The 22,538-nt window shown below is 42.2% G+C and overlaps 1 protein-coding gene across 10 annotated transcripts in view; it reads right to left on the bottom strand.

The window, feature by feature from the left end:
* Positions 1-2,215: 2,215 nt before the first annotated feature.
* AK8 (adenylate kinase 8) overlaps positions 2,216-22,538 on the bottom strand; it is a 78,691-nt gene continuing 58,368 nt past the window's right edge. For 7 of the 10 annotated variants that reach the window (XM_054084533.1, XM_009569610.2, XM_054084535.1 and 4 more), the window contains 2 exons: positions 5,333-5,413; positions 2,219-2,849 (listed from right to left, as the gene is read on the bottom strand). In XM_054084533.1, the coding sequence (XP_053940508.1) occupies positions 2,603-2,849; positions 5,333-5,413 (328 nt within the window). In that variant the 3' untranslated portion in view covers positions 2,219-2,602. Of the gene's footprint in view, positions 2,850-5,332; positions 5,414-22,538 lie in introns of all 10 variants that reach the window. The other 3 variants (XM_054084532.1, XM_054084538.1, XM_054084540.1) reach the window with 3 other exon arrangements.

The following is a 22,538-nucleotide window of genomic DNA, read 5'->3' as shown; positions in this document are numbered from 1 at the left end:
GAGCAAGTGGACGCAGAAGTTTGTGGAACCGTTCGACATACTCATCTTGCTGCTGAACTACATAATTAACAGCAGAATATATAGGGTACAGCACAACCTCCAAGCAGCCCTCTCTGCAAAGCATCTTCAGGAAGCAAAATGATAAAAGATGTCCATTTCAGAACTGGGCAAGCTGTATAATAAGTAACGTCTGGTCCCTGCTGCGTTCTTACCACCTCCTCTTTACCTTGTTTTTTTTTCATTGCTCAACATTTGTTTTGCCAGAATAAGATGCTAATAAAATCAAACGCAGTTACCAAATTGGTTTTCAAGTGTTGCATTCCAATTATAAAAGCCTAATTCCTCCTTCCACCCACTGAACCTTTTTGGTATTAACAGGCTTTACTATGCAAAGTGATGCAAGGGCTGTTTCGTTTACAGTAATTAAATGAATGTCAATTGTTTTAGTTGTTTCTGAGGGAGAGTTCTACACGAGTATTAGCATGTTCTGCTAACCCTTACGTTCTGCACTTCAGGCCTGCTGCAAACCCTTGGGGGTTGACCATTGACCTGAGACTCCGTACCCAGACATGCCAAGCGCATCTCAATGAGATGAGCTCTTTTTCTCAGTTTCTATGGAACCAGCAGAGCGGAACTAATATAGCGTCCGCATATAGATGAAAGAATGAAGAGGAAAAAGGGCTTTACAGCTAAATTAATTAAGCAGATGTACCTGTCTAATTAAAGATGCACTGTCCCTTTTGTACCCTAGCTGCAGTACAAACAGTATTTAAATACACTCTCTACCCATTTCATCTATCAAAATATTTAGTAGGAACAGTCAGATGAAGGTGATATTAGCAAGATGAGCTTCCTATGTATTATTAATAGAAGGGCTCCCAATTATGCATGAACGCTACAGCATAGCTTCATAGCAATAGCATAAAAACCAGCTGCCCAAGTAGGTTACCAAACAGCACATTTGTAACAGATACGACTGCTACAAATGCTCTTGCCCAGCTTTACATGAGGGTTTGTGGCTGTTTTGAGGGATCCTTGTCACTGCCTCATCCTGGTGCTACGAGCTGGAATTTCTCAGTGCGGGAGGCATAGAAGACTGTGCTTGCGTTGTTGGTGCCAGAGGATTTGGCTTTCTTAGATTTCAAAGGCGTTTATTCTGAGATTTTCAAAGATGTCTTCAAGTCTGGGAAGTCCAATTTCACTGAACCTCCTAAAGGTATTGAAAGTTTGAACCCTAATAATACAATAACCTCAGAGCCATGCGGATAACCAGGGTCTTCCCACCGGAATTTACTCTGTGGGTGCAAGAAGGGAACTTGGCACGTACATCCCTACTGCATTCCGTATGGACCCAGGCACCCACCACCAAAGTCAGCAACAGAGCCAAACTTATTTACAGCAAGAGGACCAGAGAAGTCACCTGAAACTAAAAGGCTTCTGGAGGCCAGTCCTCTCTGAAAGGAGAAGGCACATGCCTCCTGCATCCTCCCAGACACAGATGCTTCCAGGAGAAAGCTGAAGCTCCTCCTTGTCTCCTCGTCAAGGGGAATTCACACTCATACACAAGGGAAAAACAGAGGGAGACATAATAGAGGCATCAAACTCATTCCTCCTCTGAATCACAACAGCAAATCACGCCCCTTCCTTAGAAACAGTAAGGACATGCATTTCCATCGGCAGAGTCTGAGCTAGCTAACAGAGCACTGTGCTTTCCATCAAGGATTTTCCAGTTAAAAAAGACTTACTTGGGTATTTACTGCAGCCAGATCCAGCCAGAGCAAAAATACCTGGTCACCAACCCACCCAGCCGCAGCTCAGCCAGAGCAGCCACAAGCAGGGAGCCCCCTTCCCTCAAGAACACAGACTTAAGTAACCTTTCTGCTCCTGCAGCTCGTTATGTCCTTAATTGGGTTCTAAAATGATAAACCTGCAACCAGTTTGCTACGGCTCTGGGAATTTTTGCCAGTTGTTCAGAGTCTTTCTGCCCAGCTCATGGGGTCAGCCTAGAGAAGAGGAGGACAGGGACAGCCTGTGTGTCTGCGGTGTCTCCTCAGAACTTTTGAAGCAATCTGAGGGAGCCAAAGCCTTTGCACAATGGCCTCAAAACACTGCAGTTGTCTTTGGGGAAAGTGCACTGCGGAGCTGCAAGCTTTGTTTTTCTCTTTGCTTTCTATTTACTTGCAGCAGTGAGGCAGACGGGGGAGTGCCTGCATGGTTTTGGTTTAGAACACTGGGTAAATTAAGACACAAAAGCATCTAATAGCTTTAATAGTCCAAATTGGCTTTGTGGGTATTACATAGTTAAAACAAAACTACTATTCGCTGAATCACAGAATCAGAAAAAGATATTTGAATGAAACAGGGGAACTTCCCCAGCCACAGTGCTTGGTATCTTGAATCACAAAACAAAAGCCAAAAAACTTTCCCCTAAGCACAATTTCTTACTCTCTGTACTTCACTCAGCCTGCGCGAGCTTCACGTCAGCACAGCTTGGCTGAATTTCTCTTTGCTTGTGATAACCTGACACTTCTCTGACCAGAGCGCTAACGTTACAATGGAAAAGGTTAAAAATCAACTGTTGCAGAAATCATTCTTCCTCTAATTACAAGCTCTTAATTTTTTTGTATGGAAGGGGCTTAATGATACAGCTTTCTATAAACTCAAAGACAGCATGAGGGTCTTGGTCAGCATTGACGTAAAAGGCATCTTCATAAAAATCCTCCAGTTCCTTGACATTCCTGTAATAGTTTTCCACGCGCTTCTGAATGTTTTCTTCCTTGTCTCTAGGGTTCTGCCTCAGACGGGCTTGGATCTCCGGCGTGGGCGCTGGTCTGAATGTAGTGTGGTATCTGGAGATGAGACACAAATGCCACTGCTTCAGCTCAAGTTGAGGACATCACAGCCATTTCCTAAGATACTCCATGGTTTTTCCTACCCTAGTTCCTTGGAATTACGGCTTTCTACTCTAGGTTGGGGTTTCAAAACAATAACTGGAAACATCAGGGCAAGTAATCTGTCATTCCTGTTCCAAAGAATCCTGGATACTCAAAAGCCAAGAGTTTCTCTTGAGGTGGCACACAGAGAGCGCTGCCGATGTTCACGTGCTTCACACAAGGTGTGGGCAAATCCCTACCACACACCCAATGCTCCGGGTTCAGAAGCATTTCTGGATTTGTTCCAGATCCAGACCCAATGTAACACTTCTTACTTGTAAACTTTGATTCCTATTTTTAAAAAAGCATCTAAAAAAAGCCTAACCTTAAACCTGAGCATCTGTTGAAAACCTTTGCTGTGGTTTACTGTTACACTGGTGCTCAACAGTAGGAAAAAACTGCCACCCTTTCAGCGCTTTCTTGGCATTGAATCCATGAGCCCGAACACAGGAACTGCTGAAGGACCTGTAACTTAAAATGTGTTTAAGGCTTCCAGACACTGGGGAATTTCCTGCCACGATTCAAAAGTGCAGCAACGGCGCTGGAACCACCACTATTAAATGTGGAAAGTATTTCCTGTGAGCAGACGTGTGGCTGAGTGCTACAGCAGAAGGGCTGTGGAAGAACAGCCCTTCCTCGACGCAACCTCCAAGTCACCACAAGCTCAAGTTTGAAAGACAAGTGATAAGCCACCAGTCGTGGGATTAATACTGTTACTAACAATCACTGGAAGAAGTTAAGACACAAGTACTCCAACTCAGTCTCTATTTCTGGGCAGATATCAGGCAGAATATAATTGCTAACATCTTTTTATGGAAGATAAAAAGAGGTTCATTCACTCTGAGGTAGGTTTTGATTATTTCTAATTTCCAAAATGCCAGAATTTGGTTTCCCTGCATTCGCAGGTGTAGGTTCGCTCAACCAGTCAGGAGGCTTCAGCAAGACAGAAGGTTTTCATCCCTGGAGTTCTGGAGCAGTGTCACAGTCCTGCTCGGTCAGCCCAGACACCAAAAAGAATTCCAATAACTTTTCTGCATTGCCAAAGGCTCCCAACAATTGCTAAAAGCTCTTTTGCGAACACGTCTTTAAATTTCCTGCAGCAATTCTGAGTAAATGCCTCTTGTGTCCTAACACAAAACCGGTTTGTCCCTGTAGGGCCAAATTTTCTGAACCTGTTGGGATAGATATGAAACTGAGGGGAGAAGTAGTCTCCGGCAGCTCCAGCTGGTGCAGTGCTGTGGCCACAGAGATCATTCCACATTAGAATTATTCTGAGCACAGCTGAAGGCCACCCTCTTCACTGCAATGAAGCCAGTGGTGCAGGTTTAAGGTAATGCTGAGGATTAGATACAGCATCTAAACCAACTCAATTCACAATGAATTTAGAAGGAATAAACCCCAGAGTTTGGAAGGAGGAAGCGTGTGAACTGGAGCAGATACTGAACAGGCTAATCCTAATGATAAGAAATGCAAAGATGTGTGAATGATTTGCTTCGTACTGTTCATTTCTTCTGAACAACTGCATCGCTTATTACTAAAGCAAAGAGAACCGTTACAGCAAATCACTGATGCTGTCACAAGTTAATGTTGCACCTCGAGTGAGATGTCTGAATAATCATGTATCACTTTGGGACAAATCCAGTACTTATGGCCTTAATCTTTGAGGATTCGGTTTTTGTCTTTGATTCAATGGAATGCATTTAAGCATTAGAAAAGTAAAATAGTGGTTTAAAATTTTAAGTGCAGGGAATCGTAAAAACAGAGCATGGGTCAAGTTGCAAACGCAAATCACTTCCAGAAGGTATTTAGGAAGACATTTAATTGTTACTTTTTGCCCCAAAAACAAAGGTGGAGAAGACTATACACAAGGGTCACTGGTGAAACAAAGTGATGTGACTGCCAGTGAGATGAACCCAGTCTTACAGTGACTCCAATGAGTTTGCTCTACTGAGCAGGAAATATATTAATATCTCACAGCAGACAGAACCAACCAGGAGCTGGGGGAGTAAAACGCAGCAAGTTTTTCATTTTTCCCAGCTGCAAAGCCTTCAAAATGCCCATGGGAATGTCTGAAAACCACCTGCAGGTAGGTTAGGTTTCAGACACATTCCCTCAGTATTATTTTACCAGCCAAGTTAGTTACCAATAAAATGTTAGACCTGAGTTCCTTGCTGCTGTGGATTTCAGGTTCCAAGATTTTATGATGATATCCCATTCCGAGAACAGGAGCTTGCTGATCGGTGGGTTGGTACTCAAGGAGCTATGGAAGCTTTAGTTTTGTTTTAAGGAGTCCCTAAACAAGAGCACAATATTCCTGAGTTTGCTTAGATTCCTGTGAAGTGTATCTTTAACTCACCAACAGTCTTGGAAAACATTAAACATCAGACATGAGTGCTAACCTTTCCCCAGTGACAGGATCAATCCTCCGTTGAGACAGTCGTTCCATGATGGATTCATAGGGGAGATTAAAGAAAAATACCCTGTGGAGAACATAACGATTAAGTCCATTAACATCCTGAGAACATCACTTGTGACCTTCAGAATGTGAGTTAATCCTTACCCAAACAAACAGCACACACAAGCTTCGAAGTGGCAGTACTGCTCAGACCTGCAGCATCAGAAAACATTACCATATGCATGGGACCTCTCTGGTTCTTCTCCTCACATCCTGTTTAATCTCCAAGCTCATCAAGAGCTCTTTGACACAGTGTGTGTGGTGCCGTGTGCACTAACAGGGCTTAACGGACAATACAGTGTGGACATTAGTGACTGAAACGCAGCTGGAGCTCATCTCGGTCTGTCATAGCTCGCTCACAATCCAGCAGCTACCTCTGAACTTCCTCCAGATCCAGCTTCTCAACCCAACCAGCAACTACAATCACAATGACATTCTGTAAAAGGGAAATAAAAATTGCAGCTGTTCCTTTCTAGGACAGACAAAGAGCTTCTCTGCCAATACTATGCATTCCTCCCCAATCACAGCACTGCACAACTCAGTGCCCAGGAAAGGGATTTTCCTCTTGCTGTTTTAGTCCGCTTCCACTCCTTTTGCCCTTGCCTCCCCATACAACCCCACAGCGTGAGTTCTCTTGTATCTCACTCCTGTCCTGCATTCTCTAAAGCAGAATGAGTAATAAGACTCAATATGTGCCGCATTACTATGCTGACAACTCCGCCATCCCTTCCATTGGCATTGATCTGCTGGGAACAGTGCCAGGGCATGGAAGGCAGTTCAGTACGCTGGAACCCACTTGACAATCAGCCTTGCTGCTTAGACTGCGAAAGAAGAAATATTAATGCTAGATTTCAAGACCAAAACCTGCAATTCCCATTGAATCTGAACAAGACGTAGTCGCTTAGCATCTTAAAGAGTCAGACTCTCGGTGTCAGCGTTGTGAGATCCATGCCATGAACAGCTTTTCACCAGAGGATGGGGTGAGACTTGCCAACACATTTCATACGAGTCACGCAAAAGCCCTGATTTGAATCAAGGATGCAGAACCAGAAAACAATAGACATCACTCTTGACCTCAGTCACATCACACTTTTGCATATAAACTGCTGTGCCCATCCCACATTGACTCCTCTTTGGCATTTTGGTCCATTATAATGGCTCTGTTAATTTTATATTCTAGTTCAAAAGCTCTTCAGTAGAAAATTCTTGGCAAACTGCTGAGAATGAGCAGCCGTGAGTCCCCGGTTCCCCAGCTAAAGGAAGAGGCCACTGCAATAGGAGACTAAAGCAGATCTGGACAGAAATCACATTCAGTGATTAACTCAGAACAAAATTAAAAATAAGGCTTCGTTTGAAAACTTATGAAAATAAACTACCAACAAGCACAGCCCGAAGGCTGTAAATACATCTTTCTTCATACTACACCTTCTCCTGCTGCTGCCTTCAAGGCCAGGCTTCCTATTTTTGTTTTTGTCTGCCTCTCACAGAAGATACTGTATGCTTTAGACATTCACCAAAGGAACATTTTACACTGACTGGGTGGGATCAGACCAGATGAAAGGCTGAGCTTTACCTTGGCATGCACATAGCAGATTACTAGAATCCTTTGTAGGATTTAAAGTTATGAAAATCATCTCTCTCTTCAAATGTTTACAGATAATGACTTCTATTCACACTGTGGTAACAAAATAACAGCCAGGAATAAAACATTCAAGATCTCGGAGATTCCAAAGACAAGAAAAGAACAACAGTTTCAACACTCTTTTATCCCTTACAATCTTTACATTTTGTTTTTCTTTGTTTCTGTTGCCCAACAATGGCACAAAAACGTGATTGTCAGAACAGGTAACATCTGATGATACGTCTCAAGATGAATATTCTAGTAGAGAGGAACAACATTTATACAGTCATGATAATTGATACGGCTTCCTATTATACTCTGAAACAAACAAAACCACTAAAGGATTATAACCTGGCATATCAAGAAAGCTTGTCGTAATTCATAGTTGCTAACTCAAAAAGTATTATGGTAGTTGAAACAGAAAAGCCTAAAAAACTCCACTTAAAAAGCTGCCAACAAAATGAACTCTGAAAGCCTTGTCTGAGATTCCCTTCTTTTTCATCCAAGATGCTTCTTATTATCCAGCCTGGTGTCACCATTAAAGAAGAGTGTAGGGGGAAGATGTGGGAGAGCACAGACATCCCTGCTAATATGGATTTCTCCCCCCGCCATTGTTTAATGGCACACAGAGAATACACTACACAACAGCCCAAACTCCTAATCCGATGGTCCTTCCAGTGGAAGGTGGGATGCCTTACCCTGCCATACCGCATGTCTCCTACCGATAAGAGAGAACCACCCTCCCCAGGGCTGTCAGTTGAAAATCATTCGTAAGCAGGAAAAAAAAAGATGAAGGGGAAAAACACTGACACGACTACCGTCTAGACTTAAAATGCTTCCAATTAGAAAGCTTTATTATCATTTTGAAGGAGACACATACCACACGCAGTCTATTATGCAGCCCCAGGAGGTTTACTCACATGAGTAAAGCCTATTTACACGCATGCTCTCTCTGTAAAGTGTTAGCCTTGGGTGTATGATACATCTCCTTCAGATCCTCGAGCTATTTCTGAGCAACATTTCACCTCTGTCCCTCTCTCAGGCTATTACAACTCTGTTCACGTAACAAACTTGACCCTCCAACTGTCCAGGTGAAATATTTATTGGATTTGTCTTGGAAATCCTCATCAGACAGAGGGCTGCACCCATGGCCTTGATCCAGCATTTACAGCAGTAACTGGAACAAGTCCCTACAAGTACTGGATTTATCTCCAAGCAGAGCTTGGCCCTTTTCACATACCGAGTGCAATTTTTTTCACATAAACGCATTCTCTGTAAAGCTTGCTTAGGAATCAGCCAGGCTTTGTATGTTGTAATGTGTCACAACTTCTATCAAGGGGAAATATGAAACAGATGTCATCAGAATCGGTAGACAGGGAGGCGAGGAAACACAGCCTCATATCAAAGTATACTACATTATACTGCTAGATTAGCATCTAGCGCAGCTTCTCTTTCAGAGCTGGCAAGCTGTTAGTTCAGCTCTGCGAGAGGTGAATAACGTCAATCAGCAACGCAAGTTGTGCACCGGGGAGGGCTGGGCGGAGATGCACCGAGAATCCTGAATCACAGGCTCAGCATCTACCTGTCGGCAAGCAAAAATCATTGGCATCCAGCTACAAATTGGTGCTCCGTGGGGTGTAAGTCAGTAGAACCTCTCAGCCCAGGTCTCTGAGGACAAATGCCCCCCTAACTACCACTGAGTAGCAACGTTGCTGCTAGATGCAGGACTGAAGCCAAGTGATTCGTAAGCAAAGCTCTGTCCTTTCTCCTTTGTTCTCTCTCCCAGGAGAGGAACGTGAAACAAGGTCCAGTCATATCAGCCAGCTTCCACAGATAATCAAACCGTGAGCACAAATGTTAAAAAGAAAAAAAAAATCTCGTTTCAGAGTCCTGCCTCTTCCTCGCTGCATTTGACATCACTGATCTTATCTATTACAGCTTTCAGGCACATTAAAGAAAATAAATCCCAACAAATTAATAATGTTGATGACATCTTCACTGTGTGCCTAGTCAAATGAGAAATAGTCGCCTTTGGATGACGGTGAAATATATAAGGCCTCTAACAGCTGGAATATAATGTTGTTTTCCTACCAGCCATCTGGCATTCCAAAAGGGTATTCCAATTGCTTCTGGCTTCTGACTATTCAGACAGCATCGTCTAAGATCTTGAGAGGTCACCATGGCATTCCAATACTTCCTTTTGCAAACAGAGAGAGCAGAAGGTAAAAGCGTGGGTGGTAGAAGTTTTATTTCATGCCTCATCATGAGACAGCACTTTTGGAAATAATGTGTCATGACCACACAATAAATGAAGAACCTACACCACTGCATTCACCTAATCCTGAGCTGCATTTGTTCCAGATGGCAACCAACCTAGTTAATCCAAGTTATTAACAACTGATGGCGCTCAGAGTTGTCCTCAGGAGGATTTTTTTGGTGGCGGTTTTCCTGTTTTGTGGATTTAATGTCACCGACTCAAAGCACCTATAATGGAAAAATTATGAGTATTGCTGTAAGAAAAGAAAATGCTGTGTGTCTGAATTCTGCTGTCACTGAGTGAGGGGAGGGACATTCACCTCCCCTCAGGACCTTCCAGGACGGCTTCACTGCCCTGCCAGCTGCCTTCACTTCTCAAGAGAACTAAAGCTCTGCCTGTAAGCCGTGACCTTCCTTTGCTTTAATTTAAACATAGCTGCTTTATGAGGCTGACCCAGACAGATCCAGATGTTGACTGTTGTAGACCTGAGCTATTTACTTAGGTCAGATTCTCATCCTTAGCATTTCCCATTACCTGGAGTTGCTCTGGATTGACATTGCGGGGAGAGGGAGGGCAAAGCGAAGCTCTTTTTATAAGATGACTGTCTGTGAAATTCGACCTAAACCATTAAATCTAATTGAATTCATACCTGGTTTTCATTTAAGGATGAAAAGACAACGCAACATGATACCCGAGACAGAACCCTGACTCCCTAACTAGCTTTTAAAAACAGAGACTACCAACTTGCTCGTGGCTATATCAGGGCCAGATCAACACTGACAATAAAGTTCAGATGCTTGAATTAAAAACAAAATACTCCACCAATCAACACTGGACCACTTTTAATGTAGCGTTGAAACTTTTGAGTTGAAATTGCAACTTCAAAAATAGTAAGGTATTAATCTTTCCCTTATTTTCTTGACTCCTCTATATCTTCTCCCTCGTAGGCAGGTACCAGCTGCCATATTCCCATTCTTCACGCTCTGCACTCTGCAAAAAAAAAAGAAGAGGCCCCTGCTGGCCAATTCTTGTTTAAAATTGTGCATAATTGATAGTGGCAAATCTACCCCAGCTGTGCCTAAAGCCTCTCCAGGGGCAAGAAAAACACTCTGTGTATCTGTCATTAACTACAAAATTAGCAAGTGCTCCTGGCAGTTTACAACGTACCACATCAACCGGCTTTAAAAAAAAAAAGAGAACGTGAAGATGAGATGCCTGTGTGATCTCAAAGTTACAGAAAAGTTTGCTGGCAGAACTTTGACAGAACCCCAACTAAATCAGAGCAAAAGAGAATGGGAAAGAGAGAGCAAGAGAGAGAGCGAAGCAAAGAGAGAGGAAGGAGAGGAAGGGACGTAAAGTTACCCCTTTTTTTTCGCAGCAGATAAATAGAAAACATCAAATTCAGGGATAGAAAATTGAGCCTTTTATGAGGCGCAGGACTTCTTACTCCATGTGGAGATATCAATACAGTGTCAACTGATGCTATGGTACAACTCCCCATGGAAAATAACTCTCCTGGAGGACTTAGTTCTGGCAATGCAATGGCTACAATTCTTGTAATTGAGATATAAAGGCAAAAAAGACATGAAGCTATTGAAGTATATGGATGCAGTAGCTCACTAAAAAGCTACCACAGGTAAAATCCTTACGTGATCACTGGCACAAATGCAAGCTCCTCCCTTTGGTTCATAAAAGAGAGCCAAAGCAGGCGGAGAGGTGGATAGCACAGTTCTTACAAAAGGATGGACAAGCCTTTGGAGGTTTTATGGGCTGACCTGGCAGAGAGACAAGCGTCATCTCTAGCAACTCTCCTGATTCTGGCCGAACTGTCAGACCCCTTGTTGAAACTGACCACATCTTTTTCTTTCAAAAGTTTCCCAAAGTGCATAAAACTATACAAACAACTGGATCATACAGGAACCGCAAGCCAGAGAGGAGTGGGATGGCAGGCTTGGCCAACACACAAGAAAAATCTGCATTGCAAAAAGGTCTTTTTCTTGGGTGGCATCAATGAATTATCACAATCATATGTTAAATCAAATTAGTTGTTCAAGCTGACAGGTACAGGGAAATCCAGTGTTGAATCCAACGGACTATTCCCAGATAAACCCCACATGACCTTGCCTTTATTGAGTTTCTAGCCAGAGTTACCTGACTTGGATCAATCAGCTCTCCTAAAGAATGCTCCCTTTCCTGTAGTATACAGACACCTCGAACCTGAAATATTGGCTAAGTCTCTTCTCAAGAACTAGGAGCTCAGTCACAGGAGCCTGAGCACATTGTATTTCCATAATTACATTCTCTATCCCCAGATCCTCTCATAAAAATTAAACTGGTTACACAGATCCCATCTACGTTTTCCTCAGTCTTGTCCAAGTTTCCCACAATGCAGGCACAAAAACGGGTATTTTGCCATTGGGTAACCAGACAACAAAGGACTTTCTGAGGCTGCACTACTGACTGAACGTAATCTTGGCTTCCTTACAACCCTAAATACTGCTTCTGCATGTCTCTGTGATGGATGAAATGACCCTTATCTCTTATTTATAGAAGGAGCTGCTGGGAAATTTTATTCACTGATGTCTTTCGACTTTTGGTATCTTCTGATGAAAGATGTTTGATTCTATTTTGGGAACTAATTTCACCCTCCAGGTTTTGACTGTAAAGGAAAACACATTGCATAAACACGAGAACACAGGTTAGGCGGCACAAGAGCTTTGCTCATTGAGCTCCTACAGTGATTCATGTGATGACAAGCTATTTCCAGGATCTTTCTGTTCAAATAGATGCGTTTCTGTCAAATAACCACAAAAAGCAGCTAAGTGGGGCACTATTCCCAGGACGTGGCTTCTGGCCAGGGGAGTGAGATGAACAATGTCCTTCGTAGCTGCAGATGTTCCCTCCCTTCACCAAGAGTGTAAAGTAATGACTCCGTTAGATGTTTTCCACTCACCAGTTAGGTGTGCTCAGCCTCCAACAGCCCAGGCAGCCGAGGTGGCAATCCTTCTGCGTCCCACCCCACCAGCCTTGTGTCTCAGCAGCGTCCCAGTGGGTGCCACACCAGCTTACACAGCGGGAACAGGCGCAGCCCTGCCGGCTAACACTTTATGCCTGTTTTACAGAACAATGGGCTGGATCGGGAGCCGGGATAAAGCAAAGTAGCTCCACTGGCATCATGCAGATTTACACCAGCGAAAAACCCCAGGCCTTTTGGCAGCGAGAGCGATTCCGTGCGACAGTGGTGTGAAGAGCTACCGGCTGCGTAAACATTACATAAGCACAGCGAAAGGCACACGTATCCAGAGCAAATCGTTTCATACTAGGGGCTTCGATGCATTGTTAGAGCTTCTTTTGAGAAGGCAATATTAACTCTTTCCATATGTAATAAGTGGCTTGGATGCATTAGAACCTCCATGCAAAACCGCTTTACATTTCTCCCATCATTTTTCATTCTTTGCCTCCTTCATAGTCTCAGCTGTTATTCCAGCATCTTTGCGTTCCCCCTGGAGTTCATTCCAGTGGTGCTTTATGAATCACAGGAGAAGATGGCAGCCCACACCGCTTTAGAGAAACGTGGCTGGCACCATTTCCACTATCCGCAAGGTTAATCAAACTCAGTCTCAGATAATCGAAAGCCTCCGCAGCCCCAGAGGCCCGAGGTCAGGAACCCGAACCCGCTTCCCCAAATGCAGTCATGTTTCCTTAGACGCTTGCAACCTTCCCCTGCAATAATTAGGTTCTGCAAAGCAAATTGCGAGTGGAGCAAGAACTCCAGGGCTAAGCACTAGCAAACTCATAGCAGAACTGATGCCTTTGCTACCTGTCTGCAGCTTTTCTCCGGTACCTCCTGCTCCTAACAAGGAAACCTATATTTTTCTTCCTTATTAAATAAGTAGAATCAAATTTTTGGTAAATTAGGTTTAATCTTAAGTGTTCCCATAAAATGTTGCATTAAATTCCCTCCAACCCCATCACTTAAACACTAACTTTTGTTGTTAGTAGCATATTTGGTGTATAAAATAAAGAACCAACACCAAAAAAAGTGTATGATTTAGCGGCAAGGAGATGGAAATAAAAGAATGGGTTATAATGTGTCATTTTATACATATGTCAAAGCAAACCAATTTCATAATAGGGAATAAAAATTCCCTCTTTAAATACTGTCAAATAAATCCTCAAATGTAATAGGGTTCACTTCTGGGGAAAAGAAAACTAAATCTGATTAAATATTAATGTGGCATAGTATTAATTAAGAGAGAAAAAAGTCCATCAAGAGAACCCCAATATGTTTACTGTGTCCCCAGGAAGCTGGAAAATTTCACAATCAAGTGTGTAAATGTTCTAAAAAAGGGTCCTGAATATTTTATGAATATTTGTCATAAAACAGAAATAATAACCACTGTGCAGAGCTATTAGAATTAATATTTATGCTGCCTGCCATGAAATATTCATGGGGACAGAGAAAGGGGGGCCCGTAAGACAAGAATTAATTTACATTGGGCTTGGTTTACCCGCTGGCTTGATGTTTAAAGACGGGTTGACAAGCCTCCATATGAATCCGTCAGTCACTTGCAGCAGTAGGTGGGGTGAAGGCAGGGGGAGGCGGGGGGAGACGGGTCCAAGCTGCTGACAGCTCACAGATTGAGTTTCTGACAGCCCTTAAAAAACCTAAACGGCCCCCCACCTTTTTTTCCTTCTTCCATTGCCCAAGGCGCTCTGTACTGCCACCGTTCATCCGATCTCCCCTTCCATCTGCTGAAATTAAGGAATTAATGAGCGCTATACACTTTACAGCGGGCCCCAGGAATGTTTACTGGTGATTAAATTATAATGCAGCCAAGCTGTATAATTCATGAACCAATTAAAGGAAGTGTTAGTTGATTTGATGGGATGAGGACGTACAAAAAGCATTTAACTAATAGGGAACCGTGGGCTGCCGGTTGCTTTGGCTTTCTCGGATTACGCGGCTAATTGCTCTGCTTTATAGGGCTGTCACAGATAGCCATACATATTTCATTGTTCTCAAATACTTCAATTGTTTGCTTTCGTGTTGCTGCTGTAATATGTAGAAGCCCAGCCAAACTTCAGTGTAGTTAAACCACTACTCTGCAAAAGCAGGTTGCTTCGGGAGGAGGGAGGAATGAGAGGGATAGAAGGAGAAGGCTGGCTGACAAAGGAGTAACTTAAAGCCTCAGAGTTAAATGTCACTCAGCAATTACATGATTAAAAGGTGCAACATATGATAGTCTTTTGTTTTACAACTTTTTGGACACTAATATTCTAAGCTGACTTCACTGCAGAGAAAATATTGGTCTACTAAACGGCATTGTTATTTTTAATACCGAGCAGCAAAATAAGAAGGTGGAGAGGGGAGTGAATTAAAAAATCCAGCAGGGAGGAGCTAGATTGCTGTGGTTATCAGGAATAATCGTGTTTTAACGTACATGGTTCGATACCCTAAAGTACACAAGAGATGAAGGAGGTTGATTTCCCACCTGGGAGAATGCTCAATGTCTAACTCAGGGAGCTGAGTCGTCCCAGCTAGTCATACCAACAACTTCGGTTTATTACGCAAGGAATGGAGGAATTTACCAGTTCTGCTGTTTCACAAAACACTTCCCGCCAGCTGACAGGCCACAGGATTTGATGAAACGTATTCTCTTGATTTGAAGAGGCCCATCAGTCAAGTTACTCCTGTCCTCAGTCAAAAACAGACACATTCCTCCAGCAATGCAATTCCCAACCCACATATAGCAATACATGTATTGCTAAAGAAGTCGGGTGCAATCAGATAAATATCACAAACGTGCACTAATTTGTGGTTAGACCTTGAAATATATTGAACAAAGAAAAAACTGGGTAAATATTTTATCTCTGTAGCTCAGTTAACGGTGAGCGTGAACTCCCTGATCAGGTTTATCGTCACCCACCTGAGGAACATCGGTAAATCTTAACCTCCTGTCTAATTTAGAGCTTTACGTTTCAAAGAGTTGTACAAGTTGTACACCAAAGGGTTGGTGTTGTACACCAACTCAATGACTTTGAATATATCCTCTTACGTAAAGCTTATAATCTGGTTCATCCCTTTCCTCACACCAGCTCCCTCCAGGATTTGCCTTTGGAAAGCTGGCCCTATGGAGTGCCTGGGTTGTGCCTCTCCTCCTCATGTGCTTCACCCTACAGCGCAGAGCACAAAATCACCTCTCCAAATCTGCCCACTCCAGAGAAACAAGAGGGTGTGCTGGTCAGCCAGAAGCAAAATTCGGTGCAAAACCACACCACTTTTAAGATAGGTTTCGTTAGGTAGGGACAGCCGACAGCTGGCGCTTAGAGTAACCCTTCAAAATGCTCCAGCCTTACTGACATTTCAGTTATGGACCACCTCCCAGCCAAGCCACAACACTAAACTAAGGAATCCATCTCTGCCCTTCTGTTTGGATCATTTTGTTTTGTATAATTACAACAAACTAGAAAAGCAAAATACCTTTGCAAGATCTCAGGATATTAAAGAAAAAATGATTTCTCATTTACCTCAATTCTGTTTTTAAAAAGTTAGTGTGCCAAGAATTACTTTAAATCATTTCCTTTGTTCAGAACTACTAGATAGCATTAGTTTGTCCCTAACTTCTGGGTTAAGTTATGCAAAACTTTGGCTTAAGGTATCAGTTTAGTAGGTAGTCTCCAAAATAAGGGCTATTGACACCAGTTACACAGCAGGAAAACTTGCCATTAACCCACTGCATGGCTGAGTAAAATGGAAATTTGATTGCCTGTTCTAGAAAATAGAAAGGTTAAATTGTCTGGGAGATAAAGTTGATACTAAACTCGTCTAAGCGGGCAGTGCTCAGGATCTGAAATCTGACTAGCCAGATAATCATCTGGACAGTTATACACACCGCTGAAAGCCAACAGGTGATCTTGGCAGGCTTTTAATTATGCCATTGTTGGACTAAACACATCTGCAATTTGGTAAAATCCATTGCATCGATGTGAGCTCTACACGGACAAAAAGCAGAGGTGATACACAGGCCCAGGAATTGCTTTTGGCCAATGATTGCTAAGAGGAAACATCAGAACCCGGCGATGTCAAGAAATCAGAGGCGCTGCAGCAAATATTTTCTTTGTTGCGTTTGAAGTGCCTTGGATACAATCAATCATATTGAAAAAAACTCCTATATTTTGATTCAACGTGGAAAAGGCTATTTGCATTTCAATATGTTCAACTTATCCTGCCAATAAAAACATGGAATCACGAGGAAGAGATCAGGCCACTGGAGTGAAAAACAACAGATGACATCCAGCAGACCTTTTAGATAAAACAGCTCCTTACTTGTAACATTTCTGTTGATGTCCCAATATTTCTGAATGATTGGGTTTTCAAATGAGATCAGTCAGCATGCAAATGAGGAAACAGGATCAAGACATCTCCCATATCTGACTGGATAGAGAAATTATCAAAAGACCCTTTTTTCATATCAAATTTCCATCACAAAAGGTCAAACTTTCAACTCCCATTACTTTTGCTAACTGCATTTCACTGTGCCTGCCAGCTCATTGCTGCTGCTGTTTGCAGAAGAAAAAAGAGAAATAACAAATGATTACATCTCCTCCCACATCTGTCACACAGGATGGACAAACATTTTCTAATCTTCTTCTATTTTTCTCTACAGCCATCAAAATCCTTGCAGACAAAACATCACTTCTCACCTGATTAGGTATTCCCCGGTTCTTTTTATTTCTCTTATTTTCTAGCCTACAGACTGACAAGAGCCCCAGCTGTGTCACCAGAATGTTTTGTTCTACAATTTGGCCATTTAAAATACTTTTTGATGCGCGCTTTCCTAAAATATATTTCCTTGTGCTGTCCAGCTGGACTGACACATAAATACTCGAGTAATGGATGGTCCAGAAAAACAAAAGACAAAGAGAGAGCATCATTTCCCTTGAAATATTCCTATAATCATATTTTCCCTTGCGGTCTATCCCCGACAACAAATGCTGCCTGGCGTTCTGTAGGTTTCGATCCATTCCTCTAGTGAACATCTGATCATGCTCTGTGACTCCAAGGCTTGTCCATGCCTGCTCAAAACACCCAGTTCATGCAAACTCAGAGGACTTACACCCTCATGCCCCACTCCTGGAAACATTCAAGGTCAGATTGGATGAGGCTCTGAGCAACCCGATCAATTTAAAGAGGTTCCTACTCCTGCGGGGGGATTGGATTAGATGACTTGTAATGGTCCCTTCTGCCCCAAAGCATTCTATGATTCTACGAAACAGAGGAGCATCTCAGCACCCCTACGTCCCACCCACTGCTTCTCTAGGCTTAAAGGTGAATTTTGGAGCAGCAGAGATAGCAAGTGGGGCAACCACAAGCTGAAGACATCAGTAAAAAGTGCAGGACCCAATGTATTTGTTGCTACCGGTCCCATAAAAATTCTCTCTCAACTTTATTATCATTGCAACATCTATAACCCATCAGATTAGTACCTAGAGATTTCTACTCTTCTGATTTTCTCTGTTCTTCTTGTTACTCAACAACTAAATGTTTCACAGAGCCATTTCCTACAGAAATATTTATGTTCCCAAACGTTTATTGGCTCCTCTATCATGATCAAGCCTTTATGAGCACTCTATACAGAACTCTGAATTAAATACATAATTCTTGATCTATTAAATCTTGGCTTGATGCTGTGTTTGTCTAATTTATGCAGCAAAGCCCTGTAGCAAACTACAGAACACCTTACAAAAAACTAATTTAAACAGTAAAGATATTTCTATCCAAGGGTGACTGTGTAGGTTAGTGATTACAGTAAGCTAATGAGGACCAGGGAGAAGCAGGGTTTAAATTCCAGCAAAAGCATTTTTTTCATTGTGTTAGGTTTCCTCAACAATCTGTTCAGGTAATTTCTACACAACTGCGGACATTAGGCACTGTAGCATCAGGTGCTGGAAGGAAATGGAAGATGTTCCTTGTAAATGTTACACACACACTTGTCCCTCGCTTGCTCCACACCACCCAGGTGTCCAGGGCCACACAGAGCAATTCACCCTCCATGGGTGGGAGCTGATCAGAGTCCCGATTCCTCTCGGCACCCATGAGTATCAACCCATAAACACAGCAGACGGTTAGCGGCTCCAGGAGCTGTTCTCCCAGATTGCTTCCTTCATCTTTGATTTTTTCATCTTTCTTCCTTCTCCTTTAAATCAAAAGTGCCCATGGTGATTTGTGAATGTCTGCATGTATCTAGAAAGCTAAAATCTTGGCCTCTTTACTACATCAGATCAAGGCAACACTCTCAGCTCCTTTGAACCCAACAAATGCCAATCGCAGAACACAGGAAGACTTTGTGCGTGTAAGCTTTCCAACCACAAAATAATGGTGATTGTATCTTAACTACAGGTCTCTACTCTTCACAGATTTATTACTATTGAAACGCTAATCATCAGGCCACCTAAGGTTAAAAAGTATAGTGTTCTCTTTTTTTCCTGGGACAGGTCTGGTCAGAGGTTGTTCCAGGATGAACAGAGGAACTTGGTCACTAGGTAAGGTCTGGAGTTCAGGTGGTTTAAGTTCTTCAGTTTAGCTGAAAAAATCAAAGAGGATTTGTTTACTGGAAGCTACATTTGACATTCAGATACATTCAGAACTGAGATGTGGGTTTCCAAAGACGAGTAACCGCACAGCAAGTTACTCAGTCTTGGATTGATCGCACAGACAACTTTTAAACTGATTTTTTTCATTTAAAAGATACTGCAGTTCAAATAAGATGCTGTCTGCAACTGCTGTGAATCACAATGTGTTTGGAATTAACCAGACAGAACCTGACATCTAATCTAAAAGAAAACGATGGATTTTTATTCTTGGAATTGTTTTAAATAATAAAAAAAAAAAGATGCCTTTTCCTTAAAAGCCCTAACAACTTTGCATAACTGTTTGTACCTAGTAATAAATTGAAGGTAAGGGCACTCACCTTCTCTTGCAGTTTGTACATACCAGGAAAATGTGAAAAGCTGAATGTTCATAGTTATTTTCTCCCTAATACAACATAGAATCCTGCCTACCACCATAATGAAATAAAAAAAAACCCTCTTACAAAATCAAATCCTCCAGTTCTTCCAAGGGCAAAACTCCCAGGTTATATCACAATCAAGGATTTTCAAAACGCACTGTTCACAAAGCCACACAAACCCTCTGGCACAGCCCTGTTTCACACACCATGTATGAATTAGGCATGTTTAGAAATATCAGACCTTTTTGCAAGGGCAGAGAGGAACCCCGAACAGGTTTTTATGTAGGTTTCCAATACAGGGTTTATGCTGCCGTTACCATAAATCACCCCAGAATATCAGCAGCGATATAGCATCTTTCATTAAAAAAATACTGCAGCTTCTTTCAAGACTGCCACTTGCCATTTCTTTTAGGTAATCAGATAGCCGTTAATTAATAAACCTGTCAGGTGAATCGTCCTGCTCCGGTCATCATTATCCATTCTGTAATAGAATCCTGCTATCATCACTGCTATCCACCCCATAGCTTCCAGCTCAATTAACTTAATGCTATGCAAATGAGAGGCTCTCCTCATCATTAGCTTATAGCCCACAAATGTTAATAACATAATTGGGCCTTCAACAGGGTAATTAGACACGATTTCTTCCATTAGTCTTACAAGGCTAATTATTGTTGATAGGAGAGAGGGGATGAGTCCCAGTGCTGCATGCAAAGAGGGGCATCTGGTTAAAGCAAATATAGACAAAACATCAACAAGGTAAAACAACAGTTGAGACCTATAGCAGGGTCAGGTAGGGGTTGGGGGATGGAAGACAGCATGGTTAGAAATTTAGAGACCACCGGAGAAAGTTTCCACAAGGCAGAAACTATAAACAAGTATTCACCCTGAATATGGACCTCTCCTACACTTAGCAACACGATGCATCATCGCAACAACAAACCAACGTGATGCTTAATAACTCAGAGGAAGCTGTTCTCAGGTTCTTATAGACAGGACAACTTGGAAGCTGTATGGATCAAACGTCCTGTGTTTGTAATGCAAATATACAGCCATAGAAGAGGCCTTAAGAATTTATTCTGTTACTACATGTCCCTTGTCATTGTGTCCAAGCTTCTCCCTCGCCACCGCTGGGTCTGCTATTGTGTTATTGGATGATTTTTCTGAGTAACAGCTACTTACTGTAAGAATTATGGATTTAGAATACAGTGAATTCTTTAATAATCACTAAGCAAAATGTATTTCAGCTGTTTATAAATGAGATGTTAATAAAAACCTGGATTTGGTATAATGAATTGGCAGTAACATTTCTAAACAAAAGAATGGCAGCAAGTTTTCAAACTGAACTTATATTTGAAATGGCGTTATGAAGGCCACAGGTTTCCTCCTGTACCAGTGAACCCTTTGCAGCCTCTTCCACGGAGTTTAGAAACGCACCACGAGACAGAGTACTGTGAGGAAACTGTACTTTTAAGAGGGGACAGTAAACCTGACAAAAAAGTGGCAGCTTTGCAATACCCACCGCAGAGCTTTGGCCAGGGCAGTGTTTACTGCCAACACTGCTAAGAGGAAGAGGTGTCCACCTGAAGAGTCCACCAGACTGAAGTGGTTGAGACACCACATGATTTCTTGATTTTCTTTTCTTCTTTAACTTTGGGGTAAATTCATGGCCAATACAAATCCTTTGATTTCACTGCAAGTATGTGAGGAGGAACTCCTCCCGCATATTTCGCCTGAAAATCCTCTTAAATTACGTTCACAAAAGTAGCAGCATTTGCTAGAAGGTTAAATGAAACAATGATTTTTTAACCTGCTGTATCCTGATCTTTGGTCAGTGATACCAAAAGAAACGGCTGTGCTCTGGATCATTCACTCAGTGTGTATCAGTGGGATATTAATCAGCATTTATATCTGAACAATATTAGACTACATGTTTTGAAAGCAATTTTTAGCATGCACAAAGCACGATAGTACTGAGCTCAGAAATACAGCACATGTTAGAGGAGGACAACATTTAAAAGCCTCTGTGGGATGGGTAAAAGCCTCACTCAAAATGTATTTCAAGCCTTAAAAAGGACAGAGCTCTGTACTACAGAATTTTTGTATTTAGTGACAGAAAAGATGATTCTGACACAGCACAAATACACCAGGTCACCACTTAGACCTGAGCCAAAGGAAGCCAATTTAAGAGATGGTGATTAATACATTTATGTGACTGCAGGTGATTCAGGCCAATAGAATCAGATCCAGTGCATTTGTCAGACATAAGGGATCATTCCTACCTCTTCCCTGCAGAATAAGCTATGACAGCAATCAGCTCCGCTCTCTTCAATTGCCCTGCACTCGCTAAATTTACTTACTAGAAAATTCTGAGCAAATATCTTGTTCCAAGGCAAACAGCAGTAAATCCACTGATGCTTTAATGAAGATTACACTTTCTAATCCTCATGGTAATGACAAACTAGTCTCCATTCAATATGCAATATTGCTTGACAGTTTTAATCACCCAAGCCATTTTATATTTGCTACAGACTGATGCACTTGACTTCTCAGATGTTCAGCTTGGAGAATCTAAGCAAAAGCAGTGTAACGCCTGTTCTGCCCGTGGTTTTCAGTAAGGGCAGGTTTTGCCTGCCACACGCTTGGCCTGGGATTAGTCTCGGATCCAAAAAAACTACGAAATCACAGCACAGCTGGCACAATCTTCCCCTAAAATTTCACTCCAGAATTCCTAAATTCTAGTAATCATGGAGATCAAAGGTGATGCTTAACATAGTTCCTCTAAAAGTACTACCCCGGGCTCTCAATATCAGACAGCAAATGCAGGAATGGGCTTTCCTAAGCTCAGTTTTAACCTGTACAGATGTAAGGGTGACCTTTCTACATTTACTCAGAATAATATTCAGCCAGCTTTCGCTACCACGCTGCTGGTTGCTGGAAGTAAACGGTTGGAAATCAACACAACGAGGGATACCTGACAACATTAGACAGCCCTCCTTTTTCTGTTGCGCTTCTCGGACATTATGTGCCTCCACCCACAAGTCTCACACACATAAACTCTCATCAATTTTATCTGTATGTGTTCTCTTTCCCAACACAAATTAAAATGTTGCTTGAAGTTTTCCCCCTTCGGTTATTTTCCAAAAGTTTTTCGGGTTCCAGTCAGATCTTGAAACCAGTATCTTCCTTAAAAAATATTCTAAATAATCAGACCAGCATGTATATGGTTCTTATTTGTGTGTGAACTACCGAGGAAAATCAG

This window comes from Cuculus canorus, chromosome 19 (assembly GCF_017976375.1).
Source record: "Cuculus canorus isolate bCucCan1 chromosome 19, bCucCan1.pri, whole genome shotgun sequence".
Lineage (NCBI taxonomy): Eukaryota > Metazoa > Chordata > Aves > Cuculiformes > Cuculidae > Cuculus > Cuculus canorus.
Note: the sequence above shows the minus strand (reverse complement) of the source record. Positions and strands in the feature narration are given on the sequence as shown.